The sequence below is a fragment of the Erinaceus europaeus genome, chromosome 5 (assembly GCF_950295315.1).
Source record: "Erinaceus europaeus chromosome 5, mEriEur2.1, whole genome shotgun sequence".
Lineage (NCBI taxonomy): Eukaryota > Metazoa > Chordata > Mammalia > Eulipotyphla > Erinaceidae > Erinaceus > Erinaceus europaeus.
Window position 1 is genome coordinate 113433144 of NC_080166.1, and position 23765 is coordinate 113456908.

The 23765-nt window shown below is 33.9% G+C and overlaps 1 protein-coding gene across 6 annotated transcripts in view; it reads right to left on the reverse strand.

The window, feature by feature from the left end:
- The window catches only part of NBEA (neurobeachin), a 546841-nt gene that overhangs the window by 373607 nt on the left and 149469 nt on the right, over positions 1-23765 (reverse strand). For all 6 annotated transcript variants that reach the window (XM_060191623.1, XM_060191622.1, XM_060191624.1 and 3 more), the window contains 6 exons: positions 22653-23669; positions 20812-21029; positions 19011-19164; positions 9200-9380; positions 6596-6726; positions 4127-4234 (listed from right to left, as the gene is read on the reverse strand). In XM_060191623.1, the coding sequence (XP_060047606.1) occupies positions 4127-4234; positions 6596-6726; positions 9200-9380; positions 19011-19164; positions 20812-21029; positions 22653-23669 (1809 nt within the window). The remainder of the gene's footprint in view (positions 1-4126; positions 4235-6595; positions 6727-9199; positions 9381-19010; positions 19165-20811; positions 21030-22652; positions 23670-23765) is intronic.

Consider the following 23765-nt stretch of genomic DNA (forward strand, 5'->3'; position numbering starts at 1 on the left):
GACTGAAATCTTGTAACACTCAACCAGGATACTGTAAAATTTTTCAATTCAATTTTTAAAGACTAAAATTTATATGTTTCATTTTATATATTTTATAAATATAAAGTTTATATAATTTCAGATACAGCAGACCTACTGTAACTTAAGTTTTAGGGAATCAGAAAAGTATAATGAGTTTGCTCTCAAATTTTGACTTATACCTGAAGCAATTTTTTTCTCTTAGCCACATGTTTTGTTACAACAAATTTTGCCACTCAGTTCTTTTACCTGAATCTAAATATTTTATGTGTTTAAATTCATATATACTAAAAACTAAGTTTTTACTGTATATATTTACCTTGCATTATTATGTCATCATGTGACTTAAATATAGTTTAACTATTTTATAAAAGTAGAAATTATTCATATAATTTATTCATTTTCTTATCTTTTTAAAATTTTTTTATTTAAGAAAGGATTAATTAACAAAACCACAAGGTAGGAGGGGTACAACTCCACACAATTCCCACCACCCAATCTCCATAACCCACCCCCTCCCCTGATAGCTTTCCCATTCTCTATCCCTCTGGGAGTATGGACCCAGGGTCATGGAGGGTTGCAGAAGGTGGAAGGTCTGGCTTCTGTAATTACTTCCCCGCTGAACATGGGCATTGACTGGTCGGTCCATACCCCCAGTCTGCCTCTCTCTTTCCCTTGTAAGGTGGGTCTCTGGGGAAGCTGAGCTCCAAGACACATTGGTGGGGTCTTCAATCCAGGGAAGCCTGGCCAGCCCTAAGATAGCAGGAACCTCACATCTCCACTATAGAGCCTTTACTTCCCCCAGTCCTGGAACCCTTGGATAGGGCCCACTTCCCCGTATGCGTCTCCCAATCCATACCAAATAATATTGCATCCGCCGATCACAACCTAACCAACGCAATGATTGCCACCTCAACATGCTTCACTTCAGACTGTGTCCAGAGACTTCACGTGTGGAATGACAACCCTTCAGCTTCATTACTCGGGTGAGACCTTTCCTTTAATAGTACACTCTAATTTCATCTCAGGTGGTTCACTTTCTAACAAACTCCCATAACCTAGATATACACCAGTTTCTGTGAGAGAGAGCTTATGTTCACACGTATCCATAAACTACTGCAAAATATATACCTGAAAGCAGAAGTACACTAGAGTTTGCATTGAGTACCCCCCTAACACTTCCTCTCCACTATTCCAAGCTTTGGGTCCATGATTGCTCAACAATTTGTTTGGCTTCATATGTTAACTCTCTTTTCAATCACCAGGTTCCAGATGCCACCAGCATATAATTTATTCTTAAATATGATTTAAAAACATAAAATTCTCTATAACATTTTACAGAGAAAGATACCACAGTATCAAAGCTTCCTCCAATATGGTCAGGGCCAGAACTTGAACCTAGTTATAGGCATAGCAAATCAGGCACACTGTTCAGGTGAGCTATTTTTATAGGATCAGATAACACCTCTAAGTTCCCATAGATATGTGTATTTTTACTTTTTAAATTTTCACCAGGGTTATCATTGGGGCTTGGTGCCACTGCTTCTGATGGTCATTTTCACCTCCCTCCCTCCCTCCCTCCCTTCCTTCCTTCCTTCCTTCCTTCCTTTGTCCTTTCTTCCTTCCTTTCTTTCTTTCCTTTGATAAAACAGAGAGAAATTGAGAGAGGAGTAGGAGGAGAGAAAGACCTGTAGCCCTACTTTACCTGGGGCTTGGGCCGAGGGCATTATGCATGATAGCATTCGCTCAAATCAGGTGCACCACCACCCAATCTCCTAAAATTTCTTTAAATAGGCATCTTTGGGAGCCCAGTGGTGGTACACTCAGTTGAACACATATGTTACTACACGTAAAGACCTGGGTTCAACCTCCCCCCAATTCTTCACCTGCAGGGGGAAGCTTCACAAGTGGTAAAACAGTGCTGAAGATATCTCTCTTTCTCTCCCCCTCTAACTCCCCCTTCTCTCTCAGTTTCTGTCTTTATCCAATAAATGAGTAATTATTTAAACAAATAAAATAAATAAGCATCTTTTAGCAAAAATGGAAACATTATGCGTCCTAGTCTCAAAACATACTTCAAAGCCACTATAATCAGAATAGCTTAGCATGGGAACCAAAATGAAAATAGACCAGTGGAATAGAACTAAGCCCACATGGCACCCCCCACACCTACGGTCAACTAATTTTTAACAAGGGTATGCAAAGTATCAAATGGAAAAAGGAGAGCCTATTCACCAAATGGCATTGGGAAAGTTGGGTTGAAACATGCAGAAGAATGAAAATGGACCATGAAATTCTATTATATCCAAAAATTAAATCCAAATGGATCAAAGATTTAGAAGTTAACTAGAAACTACCAAATAAATACTTTGAGTAAAATATAGGCAGAATTTTCTCCCATTTAAATTTTTGCAACATCTACATTGATTCAAATCCAGTTGCAAGGAAGATAAGAGCAAAAACAGACCAATGGGACTATATCAAACTGAAAAGCTTCTGTAAGACAAATGGAATTGCCACCATTTGGAGTGGGAGATAATCTTTATGTGTCAAACTTTGGACAGAGGACTGATAACCAAAATACACAATGAACTCACCAAACTCAACAATAAAAAGGCAAACAACCCCAGTGAACAATGGGAGTTGGGAAGAGATAAGGGCAGAATCTTCTCCAAAGAGATCTAAAAGGCCAGCAGACATTAAAAAATGTTTTATGTCACTGATGATCAGGGAAATGCAAATAAAAACAACGAGATACCACTTTATACCTGTGAGAAAGTTACACATTAGAAAAGTCAGAAATACTGACTTTTGGAGAGGCTGTGGGGGGCAAGGAACTCTCCTATATTCCTGATGAGAATGTAAATTAGCCCAGGCCCTAAAAAATAGTCTGGAGGTTCATTAGAACTCTAGGAATGGATCTACCTTATGACCCAGAAACCCCTGCCCTACCTGAGAAGACTTATGTACATCAATGTTCATAGCAGTACAATTTGTAACAGCCCAAACTTTCAAACAATCCAGTTGCTTAATGACATGAAAAGCTATGGAACTTGTGGTACATATACACAATGGAATACTATGTAGCTATTAAAAATGATGAGGTAATCTCCTTGCAATACTGAGGTCAGAATTCAAAGGTATCATATTGAGTGAGGCAAGCCAGAAAGAGAAAAACTAATACCAAATGATCTCACTTATAGGTGGGACTTAAGAAGAAAGAATAGTAAGGGAAAACCTAAGGTGAAACTTGGACTGGGTATGGCATGTTGCACCAGAACAGAGAGCAAAGAACTCTGGGAAATTAGAAAAAAGGGACAGGATAAGGGACATTTGAATTCTGGTGTGTCTCCTAGACACCAATCAAGGGGAAATGAGAAGTTGCCTATATGTGTTAATGACTATACTGTAAACAGTAAACCCCTCAATAATATATTTTAAAAAGTCATCTTTTTAAATTTATTTATTTTCCCTTTTGTTGCCCTTGTTGTTTTACTGTTGTAGTTGTTTTTGATGCCATCATTGTTGGATAGGACAGAGAGAAATGGAAAGAGGAGGGGATGACAGAGAGGGGGAAAGATAGACACCTGCAGACCTGCTTCACTGCCTGTGAAGCGACTCCCCCGCAGGTGGTGAGCCGGGGATTTGAACCAGGATCCTGACGCCGGTCCTTATACTTTGTGCCATCTGCGCTTAACCGGCTGCACTACCACCTGACTCCCAAAAGTCATCTTTTTAAAGCAATTTATGCTCCAATAAAAGTCTTTAATGGTAACACAATAAATAATTAATTGCTATTGTCCACAATACACTCAACACAGATGACAACAATTAACTACCTAGATGAGAGAAAAGAGTTGTCAATTCAAGATAGTTCATTACAGTTTTTCAACTCAAATTCCTATATTCATCATTTCAAAATTTCACATCATTTTAAAAAGTAACAGATAATAGACTTTCAGAGAACACTAAGGGTATATGACTTAACAGAGACATAGTATAATTTGCATTCCCTGTATTATTTAGTTATGTAGCTTTCTTCTAAAATTATAATTTTCCATACGATGACAGAAAAGTTTTTCAGAGAAGTCAACTGAGCATAACTTACCACATCCCGAAAGACAACAGCACGAAGACGATTGATATCAACATCCTGAAGAAGTCTGTCAGGGTCCTTAATAGGTGAAAGGTTGCCTGGGACATTTTCCAATGGAGGCTTTAAAAAAGAAAGAGAACCATGAAAAAAAAAAACTGCTTTGCAACATTCTTAAGGTAGGTATTATGTTGTTCACTTTCTTTGTCTGTTTATCACTAAATAGTATTTATTGACAATAATACTTAATACTCTGTAATTTTAATGTTCTTTATTTTTATTAGTGCCACTGACTAGCGGTGTCCTCCTTTACCTGGATAATTACTACTATAAGTTCAAATAGTCAGGTAATATTATGATAGGGAAAAATAAAAGACTGACTTTACAACAGACTTCAGAAGATTTAGGCTCAAGTCAATTATGTGATCTTGGACTTGTTACTGAACCTTTTGTGTTTCACTTTCTCAACTGCTTCTTGTTACTAAGCTTCTAAATTTCTCAGCTCTTTTATCCATTATGCTTTTATAATACATAAGATTATTATGTCTCATTATTATGTGAAATGTTTTATATAAGAATTTCATGATCTACAAAAAGTTCAGAAGTGTACTTTCAAAAATCTCTTATGACCTTAATACTAATGTTGAAAGATATTATAGATTACCATCAAAATTTTTTCTACAGTTGAAGATAAAAAATCCAGAAGTAAATAAGCAAGAGAGTCAAATTTCCTCTTTTATGTACATAGTATATTAAGAATTGTGTGGATTTAGTCTATATAAGGCACTACATACAGTTCCTACAAATAGAACAACCTGCAATTATTCTAATTAAAAATGAATTGATTTCCTTCTACTTTTTTTATAGACCTCAATTATGAAATTTCATTCTTAAATTATTTGATTCTTTTGTGCACTAGACAGTAAAAAGAAGATGGTATCTAAAGATTGAAATTACTTGGTTCCTATCGCAATACTAAAGCAGACCAGCTTTATGCTTTATCTGAGATACTTAACTTCTCTTTGCCTGAATTGCATCTTTATATAACAGGCCAACAGTGTCTATCAGCGAACAACTAAGGTAAGTGGCATATTATTACAATACAGATTAAAATACATGACTTTTAAAAATTTTACAAAGTGTATCTGTAGTCATACTTTATTTCAGTCTTCATAAAGATCTATTTATAAGAAAGCTTGTATCACTGTTCCTTTTAATTAAGTATTTAAAAAGGAAGCTCAGTGAAGATATACAAGTCTCATGCGTTAGTACCACATTTTACTTACTAATGTGGTCTACGTTTAAGTGCTGCATAAGAATCAGTTAACACACAGAAATAATCAAATACGAAGAGGCAAAAATAAAAAAAAATTAAGTAGCAACCAAGTTCATTAGTTCCTCAGCTTGAAATATGTTTTGTTATCAAGTCCATGTTTCCACTAAATTTTCTCCCAACTTTTTCTAACTGTATTTTCTTTCTTCTCTTTGATTTTTCTCTGATAGCAGTTATCTTAACTAGGTGCAAAGAATGGACAATTTCAAATAAAGGTGACCTATGTAAATGTATCAAGGAAAAAAAAGCAGTAAGTTTTCTGATGAAATGAAGTATATTGTATGACTAATTAGTAAATGCAAGGATAAGGGGACATGGGCTACAGTTAGCAAGTAAGAAAGCGTCGATCAGGCAGGATCTTGAAAATCATGTCAGTTAAACTTTGGACCACACATCTAAAGAGCCATTCAAGAGAGCTATTTTAGAATTAATACTACTGATATCTAATAAAGAAAAAAAAACTACATTACTCATTCACTCACTCGTGGGCCTTCAAAATATTTCAGATGAATTATCATGGAACTGTCTAGTACTGAAAGCATACACATTTAAAAACTGAACTGTGGGGCAGGGTGGTGTGCACCTGTAGAGCACACACGTTACCACGTGTGATGAGCCAGGTCCCACCCACTGTCAGTGGGGGAAGCTTCATGTGGGTAGCACAGTGCTGCAGGTATCTCTCCTTCCTATCTCTCTCCCTCTCCATCTCTCACCTTCTTCCCGAAATAGAAAGGGAAAAAAATCCAGTGGGATTGGTGGAGTCATGCACACACTGAGCACCAGTGACAACTCTAGTGGCAAACAGTACAATTTTAAAGTCAATTATTTATAAAAAACTTTATGAAAATGTATACAATTACTAATAGTAGTAATAGCTAAGAATTTTGTAGTGCAATGTACTGATATAGTCCTTACATGAATTCCACAATGGAGATATTTTTAATTTAATTAAGGGCCGAATTATTAATTTAATTAATAACCAAACAATACTAGATGCAGAGAGATGAGGTCTATTGTAAAGAGTTGTCTGTGAATACCAAGTCCTTACCCTTTCATTAAGCACTATCATCACTACTTTTGTTTTGTACTCATACAATTAAAAGAAAAACTTTTACTGTACCTTGTACTAAACACAGAAAATGTTTAATCACCTTTGAAGCTGCAGTAGCAGTCACACTTTGGGGAGGTTCTTGAGATTTACTGCTTCCGTGGGAAGATTTGTTCCCTCTGTCTCTCTGTCTCTGCCGACATTCTAAACAGTTTCTCACAGCAACACAACAAACTAAAAAATCAAGACAATGCAAGTGGTTGACTTTGATGTGCTGAAAAAGACCATTTTCCTTTGTTTCCTCTTCCTTCATCTCATTATTAAAATAATGACACCATTAAATGTTTTTAAATTGTCAAATATAGTAATGAAAAGTACTTAAAAGATATGTATCATTAAAACCAAAAAACCTGCCAACACCTGTACTGTAAGCTACCCCCCCCTCAATAAATAGCCACATACTAGCTACCAATTAAAGAAACAGAGTATTACTAGGGTTCCTAAATCAGAATTACTACCCACCTTTCTTCATTCCATTCTCCTCCATTCTTCAAATTCTGTACTTCACGGATGTGTAGAATTTAATGTTCATATTAGATTACAAATTTTAAAATCAAGGCTTCCATCCTTACTAAACTGCATATCTATACTGCTCACAACTCCTTATTTCAGACTGACAACTGTATATTGAAGTCTCACAAGTCCTAATAACTTTCTACTTTTCTTCATGGTGAGAAAGTTTATGGTCTATACATACCTATGAGCATTCAATACATACAAGAATTTTTTTATTTATTATTTTCAGAGGCATGACAGTAATAAGAAATTTGAAGTGAGATTACCTGTGTTTGAAAACTTTGGAACTGATGAGTCTATATGAGTCTTGGTCAGCTATATATATATATATATATATATATATATATATATATATATATATATGTTCTGTGGGCTTTAGTTTCTTCATTTGTAAAATAAGTATAAACACAGTTCCTTCCTAACAAGACTTTTGTGTGGACGAATTGAATCAATACATCTAAAGTGCTTCAAACAGCACATGGTGGTGGGGCCAGGGGGTGGTGCACCTGGTTGAGCGCACATGTTACAATGCGCAAGGACCCAGGTTCGATCCCCTGGTTCCCACCTGCAGGGGGAAAGCTTCACAAGTGGTAAAGCAGGGCTGCAGGTGTCTCTGTCTCTCTCCCTCTCTATCACCCCATTCTCGCTCGATTTCTACCCGTCTTTATCCAATAAATAAATAAATAAAGATAATTAAAAAATGTTAAAAACCAGCACATGGTGGTAAATGTTTGCTTCATTACTATTTACTTATAAAGCTTTCACGAGTGATTAAAAAAAAAACTGACTAGGAATTATTAGGATAAAAAAATAAGCCCAGTAGTAAAGTCTTAAAATACACAAGCAATGAAAGTTCAAAAGAATTAAATATAAGCCAGTTTCAAAATATAGAGGCATTTAAACATTTTTCCCTCTTTCTCACAAAGTTCAATCTATCAGTTGTTAAGTATCAACAGGAATGTGTGATGGCTCATAGTAAACCATCTCACATCTTTTTATTAGATCTCTATGTGCTCAATCTTTCCCTTGGGAATATATGTATAAAATTATGGTATTCCTATCATTAAAAAAATACAAGTAGGCTCTACCATTCCTAAAACAAGTTATTTTCCCCTCTTCATATCAAAGGTGATTTATATCCTCAAACTATACATAGATTCCTATATATACTTAAAAAATTAAAAATAAAGACAATGCATGTCAAGAATCTTCTCTCTCTCTCTCTCTCTCTCTCTCTCTCTCTCTCTCTCTCTCTCTCTCCCCCACACACCTCTCTCTCTTCTTACCACTTTGGCATATACAACCTCACTGTTCCCAGGTTGACTTCATCCTTATTATAAAGAGAGGGAGAGAGAGAGAGAGAGAGAGAGAAAGAGAGCGAGCAACAGAGAGAAGAGAAGCATCACAACACCTCTCTGCTATTTGTGGAACTTTTCCCAGTTCCACATGCTACTTCCATGTGGTGCCAGCACTCACATGCCTCATGCATAATAAGGTGCAAGCTAAGCTCTATCTATAGAGCTTAATATCTCCCAACCCAGCAATGACTTACTTTTTTAATGTGCTATTCATGTTGCATGAAAACAGCAGTTTTAGGTTACTTACAAAATCTAAATAGTACAAATAAATTTTCCCTTTAGGAAAGGCAAGACAGTTAAGAATGTTTCTGCCTTAAAAGATGGTACAAATATTCTGAGTTTTCAATGTGTGTTTTTGTTTTTTCCATTTAGGTAAAAAAGAATCTGCCATGTTTACTAATGCTAATTTTTTCATCTTGAGTAATATTGTGAGGAGACACAATTTTAACTGTTAGTACTATGTGTACTAAGTAGTTTTCTGACAGGTTTCTGAGTTCAGATCACTCCAACAGTTTATGAGAAAAAATTCAGGAAAGAATCTATATTAAAATCACTTGAATGAAAAGTGTTAGAGACCTACTGATTTTGAAACAGCTGAAAATGAATTTTACTTTAGTTTACATCCATTAATGGTGAATCTTTACTGTGAAGATGTAACTTAGTGATTCTGAAGAACCACGTGGCAAACTTTATATTACTGCATAAGATTCAATTTCAATCATCAATATTTTAGTTACCATGAAACTAATCACCCTCAGTCTTAACAGACTTACCTAGTCGCAGGCACTGTCGCATTAAACCTCCAGAAGACATGTTTTTCTCAGCTTCTATCTCACTAAAATTTAGAGAGCTGGCAAATACAAGTACATCAACCATAGCCATCAATCGACTGAGGAAAGTTACTGCTGTCTCAGCTGACATGCCTTGTGTCACTTCAATATTTTCCAATTCCGTCTTTTAAAAAAGTAGAAAATGTAAGTCTTATTTAAAATTCAGAAATATAACACAAACATATGTACTTACATAGAGCAAGTGAAAAGTGGACTATTATATTTAAGTATATTTGAAACAAGATAAACTACAAATTCACTCCACATATTGTAAGAATTGGTTACCAATTTTATATTAACTATGAATTATCCTTGGAAAAAAGGAAAACTGTGTTTTTAAAAATCAAAGTTAGAACTAAATGGGCTTATAAAATCTACTCTAAACTTAAGTTCATGTCACAAAATAATGTGATAATGGATATTTGATGTAATAATGGATATTTGTTTTATTTAGTTAATAAAGGTATAAAATAGCTATTTCCTAAAAATTCCCATGATCTCCTCTGTAAAAAGATTTGCTTTAGTTTTTACTTCTTATAAATTTAAATGCATAATGAACAATATTTGGCACCTAAATTAGATCACTATCAAACTACAAAATCTGATAATATCTTAGGCATTTCTGACTAAACTGAATCTACTAGGTATTCCATATGAATAATAAAACTCCAGGTAAAAATAACCAAGAAGGTAATTAGGTTTGTGATTTATGAGATCTTAGCAATAAGAAGAATCAGTAGCACTCACAACTGGTGAAGCTGTGCTTCCAGGAAAATATCAGATATGATAAACAATCTCCTGCTTTCCAAGGGAACGTTACAAAGCACTATATCTTACAATGCATAACTATATTTCATATGCAACACCAATATTTATTTTATTTTTTAGTACACATTATTTAACATTTAAATTATGGTTCGTTATAATGAGGTCTCATTTTCTTTTTAGTGCATCAAGGGGCAAAAAATGAAATGCTTTACAAACAAAAGATACTAATTTTTAAAAATTAGTAAAAGGTATTAATATTTAAAAAATGAGTATAACTACCTACCTACACTGCTTAAACTGACTACCTTACCATATATCCAACTATATGTTAAGTGTAACTAGCAGGTATTTGTTCTTATCTTAATGTTCCATTATTATTCTGTTTATCATCATTCTACCTAACTGTGTTCCTGCCTACATTACATGGAAATGTCAGTAAGAAATAATGAATGAATAAAAAATATTTAAACAAAAACTTTTATCTTATTTAAAAGTAAATATGATACATAACTACTGCAAGTATTATACACTAAAAGTAAATTCTAAACCAAGTATAAACTGTAACAACCATTCTTCTTTCTAATTAACATCAAGATGGTGGTAAGGCATTTTCTCAAATGCATTTGGGTGTATGCAAAACTTTGTTTCAGTTGTTGATTTACATTATGCCAATTCAGGACCTATGGCTTAAGTAGATGAGTAATTCCTTATTTAGATTTTTAACACAAATTTCATAGTCTCTAGAACTGTAATGATAGACAACATCACTTCAAAGAATGAAATAGAAATCTGTGACAGTAATTCAATATTTAAAAAAATCAGTTTCTTTAAAATCTGTTATTAAAGCAAAAGCTTTACACTAGAATGGGAGATTGGGCCAATTTTCACACATTCTAAGAGAAATTCTCATTATTTTAATATGTTAAATATAAGAAACATAACTCATTTTATTAGGTATTTGTGATATTTATGAGTCTGTTTCAGAGACTACAAGAACTAAGTTTTAAAAATAGCTCCATTTTTAATGACCTAATTTTACACAAAGCTATAAAGAATAACTCAGATTGCCAAATTGCTATTTTTTACTAAACAAAATAAAATATTACAATAAAAAGCATCATCAGCACAACGATTAGTGTTTTTGTTATAGTGAATATAAATTAATGAGCATGATGTTATAAAACACAAGCGAAGATCACTCACATAAGTCCATATAATTTTGTTTCACTGAAAACAACTAACATATGATTGATATGTTAGTGTTTCCATACATTATTAGTTTATAATTATTATTGTGACTACCAACAAGAATTCATCAGTGTATTAAGAAAATAAATCTTTTTAAAGAAACTTTAAACATAGCAATGCTATGCCTAATGTTAAAGATGATAATGGAAACTCAAAATATAAATAAGTCAAAAATTTCATAAATAAGCAAAAATAAAATTTAAAACTGAAAGCCTGAAAGTTACTGAAGTAATACTAACCTTAGAACCCTGGACATGCATTAGACAAAAGACCAAAAAAGTACAAGAAAAGAAAATTATTAAAAATTAAATAAAAATACAATGTAAAATTGAAACACAAAATAACATATTATAAATCATATTATTTTATTAAAACTGAAAATTCTCATAAGAGATATTTGCAAGTTACATATGAGTAAGATTAAATACCAAATATTTAGACATTAATTTTAGTTAAGATAATTCTTCAAAATAAAATATATGTAAATATAGTTCACATATTGAAAATGTAGTATATTCTATTTTAGAAAATAAAAATTTGCCCTAGCCAATTACTATGGGAACTTTAAAATAAACTAATATAATGATTCTGTAAATGCTTTTTTTGTCTAGTCTAAGTAAATATGACTCAGGAAAATAAAGTATCTATACCAAACTTCCAGAATTCTCATTATGAAATAATGTTGTAATAAATCTTTGAAGTCATTCCTTGTAAGTCAAAATCCCCATGAGTTAATTAAAAATAAACTACTTGCAATATTGTAACTTTAAATAATTTCCTTTGTTAGAAAAGAGCACATCAATACACTATTTGAACTAAGATAATTACATAAGCTTTAAACTAAGAATTTTGATAAGAATTATATTCCGTATATTTAAATATTAAAGTTGAATAGTTACACAATATAAGTTTTCAACCACTCCTAACTGCTGAATTTTCACAATGACTGTACGGCACACATTTTAAAACACATTATTTTCATGATAGAAAACATAGTAAGATACCCTCAGTGAAATCAGTGTTTTAATATTTAAAAAATTAGTTACTTTCCCAAATCTATTAACTGCATATTCTGATAGTGATAAGAAAAGATAAAATAAGGCTTACAAAATAGCTCACCTAGGAGCCCTGGCCCCCACTGCATTGGCTGATTGTGTTGTTGTATCTCTCCATCTATCTCTCTGTCTCCCTGTCTCTCTTACTATGAGAAAAAGTCAGCCTGGAGCAGTAAAGTCCAAATAACAACAATAACAAAAGCCCCACTAGATAAGACTAAGGCAAAATTTTTATAGAAATGGTTCTTCAGTCTATGACTATGATCAGAAATATCAGTATCTATTATTAACGATAACAGAAAATTAACAACAGAGGATACAGAATATAATTCTGAACATAATTGGGTAATTGACTAAAATGGTCGACTGAAAAAACTATGAAGTTATTATACAACATGTAATTGAACAATATTATACAACATGTAATTGAACACTTTTTAGTGCCTCTGCATTTGTTCCCTTGATTTCTTGCTTTTATTTATAACCAATTTAAACAACAGAGATCAAAGAGAGAATTCAACTAACAAGTCAGAGAAGCATTACCTCCAAATCAATAATAATGCTTCTCCTTTCTCATATAAAGTTTTAAGGGTTATAAACATGTCTAAACTTTTCTCCATGAATATTAAACCTAAAACAAATAGTGTAATTTAGAGATCTGAATCTAGTTTCATGAACTGTTTTATATTTCACATGGGGAAAATAAAGAACCTCCAATAAAGTTCTTAAGAGGTTCAATATAATTAGAATATCATATATAGCTATCCATTTCCTAGAGGTTTTATAAAAATACATTTTCCAAGTAAGTTTAATCTAAATAGTTTAAATTTTCTTACATAAAAGTGCAACAGCTATACACAAATGTTATCTGGATGTACATTCAGATCAATTCAAAATGACTTCATTTATCTTAGTTTACAGAGTAGAAAACAGGTCACCACTGTACCAATACCATGAAGACAGGGAAAAATGTACATTTTTTTCTTTTGCTATCAAAATTGGTTTGAATAATTTATCAAAATAGTACCAATATCTTTCTTAAGTAATCTTATTTTTAAACTTCAAAATTTACGTGAAACAAATTTATTTTAGAAGAGAAAAGCATGAATTGTAATGCTGAATAAACAGAACCAAAAGATAAAAAAATAAATATTCATAAAATCCATGTCCACTGAGAGCACTTTACATATATAACTTAATTCACAAACTACCTGTGGCATAACATAACACATTTTCACAAGTGAAGAGTTTATGGTCCAGGTTCTATCTAGCAGCTGGGAGAATCCAGGTTATAATGCAGATGTGTATTATGGAGTATGCTTTCCAATAAATCTTAACTTCAAAAAGACCATGTCCATAATTCACTGATATTAGAAAACAAGCTTGACTTTGATGAAAAGGAGTAAATAATATGAAACAGGAAAGACTTATTCCTAGATTAAGTCCTGTGTCGGGTCTAAAGTAGATAGCCATAAACAGTTCTTAGCATCCTCATTTTATCAAGATTAAACACAACACTAAATTAAAATAAACTTTACTACTTTAAATGTCAAATACCAAAAAAAAAAAAAAATAGTATGGCTGAATATGAAAAGCTATCTATCACCTAACAGAATTTAATGATTACAAATTCATTGAAATTAGTTTTTAAAAAATAAAATCCTAAGGGCCAGGCAGTAGTGGACCTGTTAAGCACACGTTACCATGAGCAAAGGACTCAGGTTCAACTCCTGCTCCCCAGCAGCAGGAAAAAGCTTCACCATCTCTCCTCCTCTCCTCTCCCCTCCCCCTTCCCTTCCCTACCTTTCTCTTTCCCTCCCTCCCCTCCTCCTCTGCCCTTTCCTTCTTTTCCTCCCTCCTTCCATTCCTTCCTTTCTATTTACCCTTTCCTTCTTGATTTCTTTGTCTCTATCCAATAAATCATTAAAATCTTTACAAATAAATCCTTTTGACAGGGGAGGTAGTTTGGGAAGTAGTGTGTCCCAGGCCCCAACTCACTCCTAAGTAGCATATGCTAGAGTATTGTCTTATGGACTCTTATCTCTCCTGTCCAAATTAATAAATAACAAAAATTAAACCTTAATAAATGTCTAGTGAGTTAAGTTCAAATTCTTATTTATCAGGAATTAATTTAAGCTCTAAGATTTTTCTTTCTTTAATTTATTTTTAGAGACAGAAACAATGAAAGATAACACAGCACTGAATCTTCCTTCAGTGCAGTGGGAGCTAGGCTCAATCCTAAACTGTTCACATGACACAATAATATACAATTTAAATGAGCTAGTTCCCTGACCAAGCTATTTAATTTGCAATGGTCAATAATAAGTGATAAAGGATTTACCAGATAGCATTATATATACAATGACATTAAAATTTTAATGTGAATATTATTTTGTAAGTCAGTGGTTAATAAACTATGACCATAAATCAAATCTTTTCTGTAGCCTATTTCTGTAAAGTTTTATCGAAATGTACTATTGCCTACTCCTTTATGTAACAATCTATTTGTACAACAGCAGAGCTGAGTATCTGGTATAGATACCATATAACAAAGAAAACCTCAAATATTAGCTGCCAAATCTATAAAAAGCCAGTTTGACAACCAGAGTTGTACTATCATCAGTCACATTTACTCATGAAATACTTAACTGCTTACAACATGTATTAAAAGAATCTCCATAAACCAACACAAAATCAACAGATCTCTCAACTGCAGTTTCACATTTGTCTATCTCCATATATCTAATATTGCAACTCTAAGGACTTATATATTTATTGAGAGGGTGAAAGAGTCAAAATATTGCTCCATTCCAATTTACACTGCTACCAAGGATCAACCCTGGTGCGTCATACAGGACCTACATTAAGCAGCTGGGCCATATCTCCAACCACTAGAGGTAAATTCCTAATGATTTAAATATGACAGCGCTTACCTGCGGTACTCTACGTGACCAGTGTCTTCTCTTTCACTTTTCCCTTCCTAATTTTGTTATTTTGGTTTTCGTTTTCACTTTTACATTTCAAATCTAAGTTTAAAAAATTTCCAGTGCTGGGCAGCAGCACACTTGATTAAGCACACATATCACCAATGTGCAAGGATCCTGTGCAAAGCCCTCACTCCCCACCTGCACAGAAGATGCTTCATGAGTGGTGAAGCAGGTCTGCAGGTGTCTATATTTCTCTCTCCCTCTCAATTTCTCCCTGTCCTGTCTCTGTCCTGTCAAATATAAATAAAGTAGGCAGAAAAAATAAAAAGAAAAGAAAAAATGGCCACCAGGAGCAGAGGATTCATAGCCCCACCTATAAGCCTAAAATTAAAAAATCTCCAAATATCTTCACCTTTGATATACATCTTTCTTTAATTTCATATGTCATAATTTAACCCTCTACAACATTATAATTTTTATCCAGCTTATACAGTCCAGTAAAAGAAAATGACAGTCTACTGTCTGTGCAATAACAGTTTTACTGATATGACATGGGGAGAACAGGTCCTGTCTGTTTTTATTTTTTTAAGAAAGCAACTAATATATATATATAATTGGGAGTCTGGCGGTACCACAGTGGCTTAAGTGCAGGTGGCCTGAAGCTCAAGGACTGACATCATAAAGATCTCAGTGCGAGCCCCAGCTTCTCACCTGCAGGGGAATCACTTCAGAGGCGGTGAAGCAGGTCTGCAGGTGTCTTTCTCTCCCTCTCTCTGTCTTGCCCTGCTCTCTCCATTTCTCTCTGTCTTATCTAACAAAGATGACAACAATAACAACAACAATAATAGCTACAACACAATAAAAAAAGCCAAAAATTGTTTTTTTGTACACTCAGAAAAAGATACAATTAATGAACCGAAAACTAACATAAATATGCTGTAGACAAATGAAGGAAATTTCTATAGTTAAATTCAAATCTGCCCAAAAAAAGTATGAGAATAAATAATTTCAAATTCTAAACAATCATGGTCACAACTCCACAGATAAATATTCCGGGAGTCAAATCTCAAAAAGATACTATTTCTCAGATGCCGGGCAGTAGCGCAGTGGGTTAAGCGCACATGGCGTAAAGCGCAAGGACGGCAGAAGGATCCTGGTTCGAGCCCCCCAGCTCCCCATCTGCAGGGGAGTCACTTCACAGGAGGTGAAGCAGGTTTACAGGTGTCTATCTTTCTCTCCCCTCTCTGTCTTCCCTTCCTCTCTCCATTTGTCTCTGTCCTATCAAACAACAATGACATCAGTAACAACAATAATAACTACAACAATAAAACAATAAGGGCAACAAAAAAGGAATAAATAAATAGTAAAAAAAGATACTATTTCTCTACATTTCCTGTAAGATAAATAATAAACATTTAGGTAATAAAAAGCATGTAATTCCTAAAGTTAATTAATAATTTGTTTAATTAACTATGTTTTATGACGTGATAAAGATCTTCTAGTTGCAAGAGTTTGAAGAATACTTTGTAAAATGTAAATATACATGAATTTTAGCATCACTGTTAATTGGATAATTATTTTTTGTCCTGCACAAAAACTGAAGTATTATATGTTAAAGTGAACACGAATTCAGTCTTTTGAAATTTCTTCACAATATTTTTTAAGCTATAAAACGAAATTTAGAGACAAGGAAAATGCCAGGAGCAAATGCTGATTTATCCAAGTTTTTGTTCTTTTGTTTTTGTTGTCACCAGGGTTTCACTGCTCCAGGTCAAGTTTACAGAAAGATAGAAAAAGGAGGTAGAAAAAGAGAGACATAAGTGGATTAGGGAAGATACCACAGCAATGAAGCTTCCTCCAGGGTGGTGGGGGCTAATTCAAGCCTGAGCCATATGCAAGACAAAGCAGGCACACTATGCAGTTGAACTATCTTGCCAGTCTGATACTTAGCTTTTAATACTTATAAGTAAAAGAAAAAAAAACTGCTCATTCAACATTAGCATATAATTTAAAAATAATATAGGACTCTCATTTTATCAGAATTTGGTACAAATCGCTGGATGAAATAAGATCATAATGTGAAAGGGTCAAATCAAACGCTGACTTTTCACACACCATCAACTATTCCTCCTGGCTCCACTTTCTAGGCTCTCTTTCACAGAGTTCTTCAATTAAATTCTTGGCATAAAAGAGATCTGTGTTCTGCCAGGTAGGAAGGGTACTCTGGATACACTCTGAAAGCAGTACCTTACTAAGTGAAAGTTATCTTAGTTTTCTGGTGAGTTGAGTAGTTGTCCACCATTTAGAGCATACATGTTACAATGCACAAGGAGCTGGGTTCAAGACCTTGGCCCTCTACCTGCCCGGGGGATGGGTGCAGGGGAGAAGCTTCAAGAGTGATGAAGCAGAGCTACAGGTGTCTATCTCCCTTCATCCCTTTCTCTCATTTCTCTACTGATGTCTATCTGTCTCTATCCAATAAATAAACAAACAAAATATTTTAAAAGACTTTTAAATTTTATCTTAATTTTTGTTCCCTCTGGAAAAGGAAATATACTTGGCACAGGGAGGTGTGGTGCATAGAGATAACTTTCTAATATGGTAGCTTGAAAACAGGCAATACAGGAAGCATCATTTTATCAGTATATTCTTTCCAACAGAGCAAATATTTGTGGAGTATGGTTTTCTTTAAAAATATATTACTCAGAAATACTTTTCAATAACTACAAAAATGTAAAGTTAACACTGAATTATATTTTATATGACATATATAATAAATATAATTTCAAACACACTATACTGATATATTTCAATGTTTTATAGAGCCGAAGCTGTATTTTTTACTTATTTATTTACTGCATAGAGATGAGAGAAAATTAATAAGGAAGGGAGAGACAGACAGACAGATGCCTACAGACTGCTTCACCACTGTTGATGCTTTCTTCATACAGGGACCAGGAGCTTGAAAGCAGGTCTCTGTGCTTTATAACATGTGTGTCCAACCAGGTGTATGAGCACCTGGCTCCTTAGTGAAAATGTTGAACCAGTAAATACAGACAGATGAAAAATGATATTACAACTCATATGACTAGTAAAATTTTTCATACTTTTTAAGGATTATAAAAATTTCAGAGCATAAAAATGTTATCTTACAACTTTCTATGGGATGCCTAAATTTTAAATTAAAAAAGATACTGAGAATTCACTAGTTTGGTTTCCCTTTTTGAGGGAAATCACTAGCTTCAAGATGAAATCTCAAACAATAAGAATGTGAAAATCTCAATGTGTAGTTAGTTCTAAATTATATTGTTAGAATTAACATTACAAACTATTCATATGAAGCTCTGCATATTTAGTGATGGTCTCTTTATGAATTTGGCACATGAGTGATTATTCTGTAATTATCATGTATTAGTATTCAGGACTTCAGTATTTACAGGACAATGATAAACTATTATATAAACCATTTGAATGGATAGACAAAACTAATAGAGAAGTTTAAATCATTCATTCATAGGTATTTCTTCCCCAAAAGTACTCATCAGAATTATCAGAGAAATATTTTCATAAATACATATAATTTTAATTCAACACTTAAAAATAAAGAAGCTAGAGTATAAATATAAATGCACATTATATGGCTAAAGTTTCCGGGCCATGTCTATTTAAAATCCCTGTGTTCACAGTATAGAACACCAGTATGACCTAGTCATGTAATTACAACATGTAAACACTAGATGGTGGTAAAATACTTACAGTGGGTGATGTAGCAGCAGAGAGCAAAGGCAAAATTCCTCCACAAGCAATGATGATGTTGTCTACCATTTGGGAAATGAGGTGAATTGTGTTATGTACAAAAATAATATTTTCATTGCTATTGACAAAATCCATTACAGACTTTGTGGAATGGCTGAAACAGCAGGAAAAAAACCACAAATTATTTATAGTAACATTTTTAAGTGAAAAAAATAGTGAAGAACTTAGCAAATATTAGAAAAAATCATTTTCAGTTGAGATATATTAGAAAAAAAGAATTCACATTCACAGAAACAAGCTTTTCAACTCATTTCTTAAATTTCTGAGTGAAAAATACAGTGTAATAACTAGGCTACAAGAAATAAAATCAGTTCAATAGATTTGGCTAAATCATGAATAGTTATTCCTGCCAAAGCTGGTTGTTTTGTGTTGAGAGACAAAACAACTGGAGGAAAGACAAGAGAAAGAATAAGCAGGACCAGTGACAAAAAAGAAAGGGGATGAGGAATGAGAGGAAGAAGAAACCTGCCTTGTAGTTCGGGCAGGTAAATTATATTAAACTGATGCTGGTAGATGTAGTAGTACCTAACTTGACTCCTAGAAGAAATATAAGAAGAAAAATGAGAAGAAAAGAAGGTCACCTAAGTCCAGAGACCATAACACCATGTGCTACTTAAATCAATGAGGGCAAAGCACTCTCTTACAACTATTAACTTCCTCATTTTATGACATTCTTTCATAGTTAATTTGCTAAATATTTGCTATTAGAAAACTAAATTGAAAGTGAGACAAAGTATTGGTTTACTTTATGCACTTCATTTTCTTTGAGTAATCTCTTGTGATTTCTTATGCTCTTTAAGCAATTATATTTGAGTCAATGCCCACTAAGCATTTAAGTGGTATCAGTTTAAAAAAAAAAAAAGACAACTTAAGGTCATTGTCAATTTTAACAATATTTATTATAATCTCATTACCAAGAATAAATGTAATAGTACACCATAAGTATTAATTTAAGCAGGATAAGATAAACTCTTTTGAGAATAACAATTTTTTTTGATTCTAAAACTTTAAAAATTTATTTTTATGTAGACTATGCAATGCCATGAAGGATTTCAGTTTTTTCTTAACCCTAAGTTTTTGGATGTATTTCTACTTGAACCCTAGGTCTTATACCCTCTACAAAAACATGTGTATTTCTATAAAAAATTTCAATATTTGATTTTTTTTTTAATCAGAGGCAGAGAGAAAGCGTAAGAGAACATACCACCAAAACTTTTTCTTTTTCTTTTTAACGTGGTGGTCCCATGAAGAGGGTTTGCACATATGTCTAATCAGGACACCATTCAAGTGGGCTATTTTGAGGACCCGGTGTCTTATTGGTTGTTTTTTGTTTTTGTTTGTTTTTGTTTTTATTGCAACCAGGCTTACTTACCACTGAGGCTTGGTGATGAACTCACTGCCCCAGATGAGGCCCATTTTCTTATTTATTTATTCATTTATTTATCTATTTGATAGGGTAGAGAGAATTTTAGAGAAAGAAGGAGACAGACAGAAAGACACCTGCAGTACTTGCTTCACTGCTCCTGAGGCTTCCTCACCACAGGTGGGGGTCAAAGGCTCAAATCCGGGTCCTGACACATGGTAAAGTGTGTGCTTAACCAGGTGTGCCACTGCCTGGCACCCTGTCTGATTGTCTTAGCATTTTTTTTCAATTGTGTAAATCACTTAGGAAATAGTTGACACTAGAAACTAAAAGCACTCATCTCTATGTAAAATGAATCTTAGTCATAGAAGTGAATACCTCCTCCAAACATGTACATCTGTTTCCAAGGCAAAAAGCAAGTCTGTGAGAAGCCGCTGGTGCATTGGAGACCATTTGAACTCAGGAATCCGAAACATTGTAGTGCGGGGACCTGGGCTGAACTGACGCCGTTGTTCCTCTGTCATTGGCATTCCTCGAAAACCTAAATCCACTCGGAGATCTCTGTCTTGTTGTGTGATAGACCGACCCTGCACTGCCTAGAGAAAGAAAAAGTAACCTTTTGTAGGATGCAAAAGAAGCACCTTATTTCAGAATGAAAACAGCAAGTGAGTGAGTAAAGCCTTTACATGACTTCAGTAGGTGAACATATTACTGTTCACTTGGTCACTCCCTGCAAGGAAACTTTTGTTACCACTTTGATTTTACTGCATCAGAAACTAAGAAAGGTAGTCAAGTACCTAAGTTGAATACCAGAGTTTGTATGGGAAGTCAGATCCTCTATTCCCAGGCTTAAGCAATCTTGTTTCCTCTTCGTAACAGTAGGTTCACACTCAGAGTGAAATACATTGATTGCAATTTATCAGCTAACTGTCATCAGAAGTACGATCAGAAGTATTACTTGGATGGATTCATGTTAACTTGAAAGTCTACATCACTCATAATACTTCAATTTAGAAAACAAATACCTCTGGCAAACTAGAAAGACTGATAAACCTGAGTGAAAACTTTGGCAAGCCTAGTGACTATCATGTTCAATTAAAAAATGCATCATGTGTTCCTTCATTTTAAATCTCTCCCTAATTCAATATTTACAGCATCTATTAATGATCGCTGTAGTGTTATTGCCTCAAAAATGGAAGCTGGCAGTTGATTTAAACAATACATTCCCCACACACAAAATACACCACAAAATATTTTATGAGTATGAAGTCACCAGTAAGGTATGGTTTACTTCTTAAAATACAACTCCAATGAAAACGTGTTCTGTTTATCTTCACTGACATTAAAAGGTAAATGAAAAACCCAGAGAACAAAATATCAAACCAGTAAAAGTATTGGTCCAATTTCCCAAACTCTAAACTACAATGTATCAACTATTTTTTAGCCTAAAAAATAAAAGTGGGTTTATAACTCAAAGCTCAACTATTAAAACCCGTATTACGAAACATGTTTTAGCTTATACTAGGACCAAAACTCAAGCACTATCAATTCCTCAACCATCTTTTCTGACAGGAAATTTCTATCTGTGGTTGTAAAGAAAATTCTCACTGCTAATCATTCCAAAATTTCTCAGCCATATTACCTACCTCACAGGGTTGTTGTGAGGATTAAATCTGAAAACATATAGCACAGTGCCTGGAACATAGTAGGCACTTGATAAATAACAGTTCCCTTTTCCCTTCCCCTTCATTTCATTTATCAGTTCAATCTGGGCTCCAAGTCCTCTTTGCTATAATCCACAGAACAGGGTTGGGCCTGAAGCTTAAAAGGTTAAAATTAATCAAATATTCAGGATGAAGAGCTTGAGTACAAAATGTCTAACGTAGTCACAGAGTCATAAAAATGTTAGGATTTGTAGAGACCTTAAAGGCTTAAAGGTCATATTTTAGTCTAGTACAATCTCTTGTTTTATGTAAGAAAATTCAGGCCCAGAGAGGCTGGCAAAATTATAGACAGAATGTGACAGAGTTGGAAATAATTCTGATATTTTAATTTTAAATAAATTATATATATATATGTCATGACCCTACTCAATTTCACAAAATATTATTATGCCATAATTAAACATTAACAAGCTATAATTTACAAGATATTACTATGTTTGCACTAACAAACTAAGTATCAGCAAATTTCATTTTAAGAACAGTAAGGTAACTTACTTGAGTAGTAGCTGTCGTCTGGATTTTTCGAATTTCTTTTCCTGACTCTTTGCCATCGTCAGATCTCTCAGTATCTGAAATGATACTTCCTGCATCAATATTTGGCGCAGTTTTGTTACCAGAAGATTCGGTTTCCAGCGTTGTAGCAGTCATTTCAGCATACTCCAATCCTTTAGATGATGTAGCCAAGTCTCTTTCAGAAATATTGCTCACTCCATCTGAAGTTGTATGGATTTTGAACTCTTTTTCTTCTATTATACTTGACGTACAAGTTAAATCCATGTTACCAGTCATGTGAGCAAGCAATCCAAGGTCATCACTAACACCAAGATGCACTTGTGTGTCCTGAATATTTGGAATAATGTGATTGCTAGAAAGTTCAGGTAGGAGTTTTTCCTCCTGCTTGGGTATTTTATCAAAGAGGAATGATGTACTACTATTGGGAAGTTCATCTTTCTCATCTGCTAATGTTATCAATGGACCGTTATCCTTTTCTTCATTTTTTTTAAGGATACCAACACTTCCATGCACATTGTTCTGGAGTTTCTCTACAGCCGCACTATATACATTATCCAACAACGATTCAACCTCCACAAGGGCACCATTCTCTCCACCTACTAAAGTCTCTGGTGATAAATCCATATCATCAAGCTTTACTTCAGTTGCTTCTACTTTCTCTGCTTTTATATCAACCAAAAGGTCATGTACTTCTACATGAACGCCACTTCCTGGTCTATCTGAATTTCCAAGAATGTCATCTGGCACTTTTGTTGACATGAGTAAGTCTCTAGTTTCTGTGCTGACAGGGTAGTCTGTCTCACTTTCTGGGCTCTGGCTCTGTGAAAGATCTTCTATCTCTCGAATTTCCATTCCACCTTTTGCTCCAGTTGTCTGTGACGAAAGACCTGAGATGGTGCTCACATTCCCCTTCTTTCCCTTCTTTATGTTTTCCTCCTCTTGTCTCTGATATTCTTCATACATCTTGGCTAGGTATTCCTTATGTGCCTCATAAGTGACCTTAGGAAAAGTAATGAGAATGCATTAAGCAGTTTCTATTATGAAGAAAGAAAAGGTTATGGTAATAGTAGAAATGGTGTCAAGATTTAAAGATAT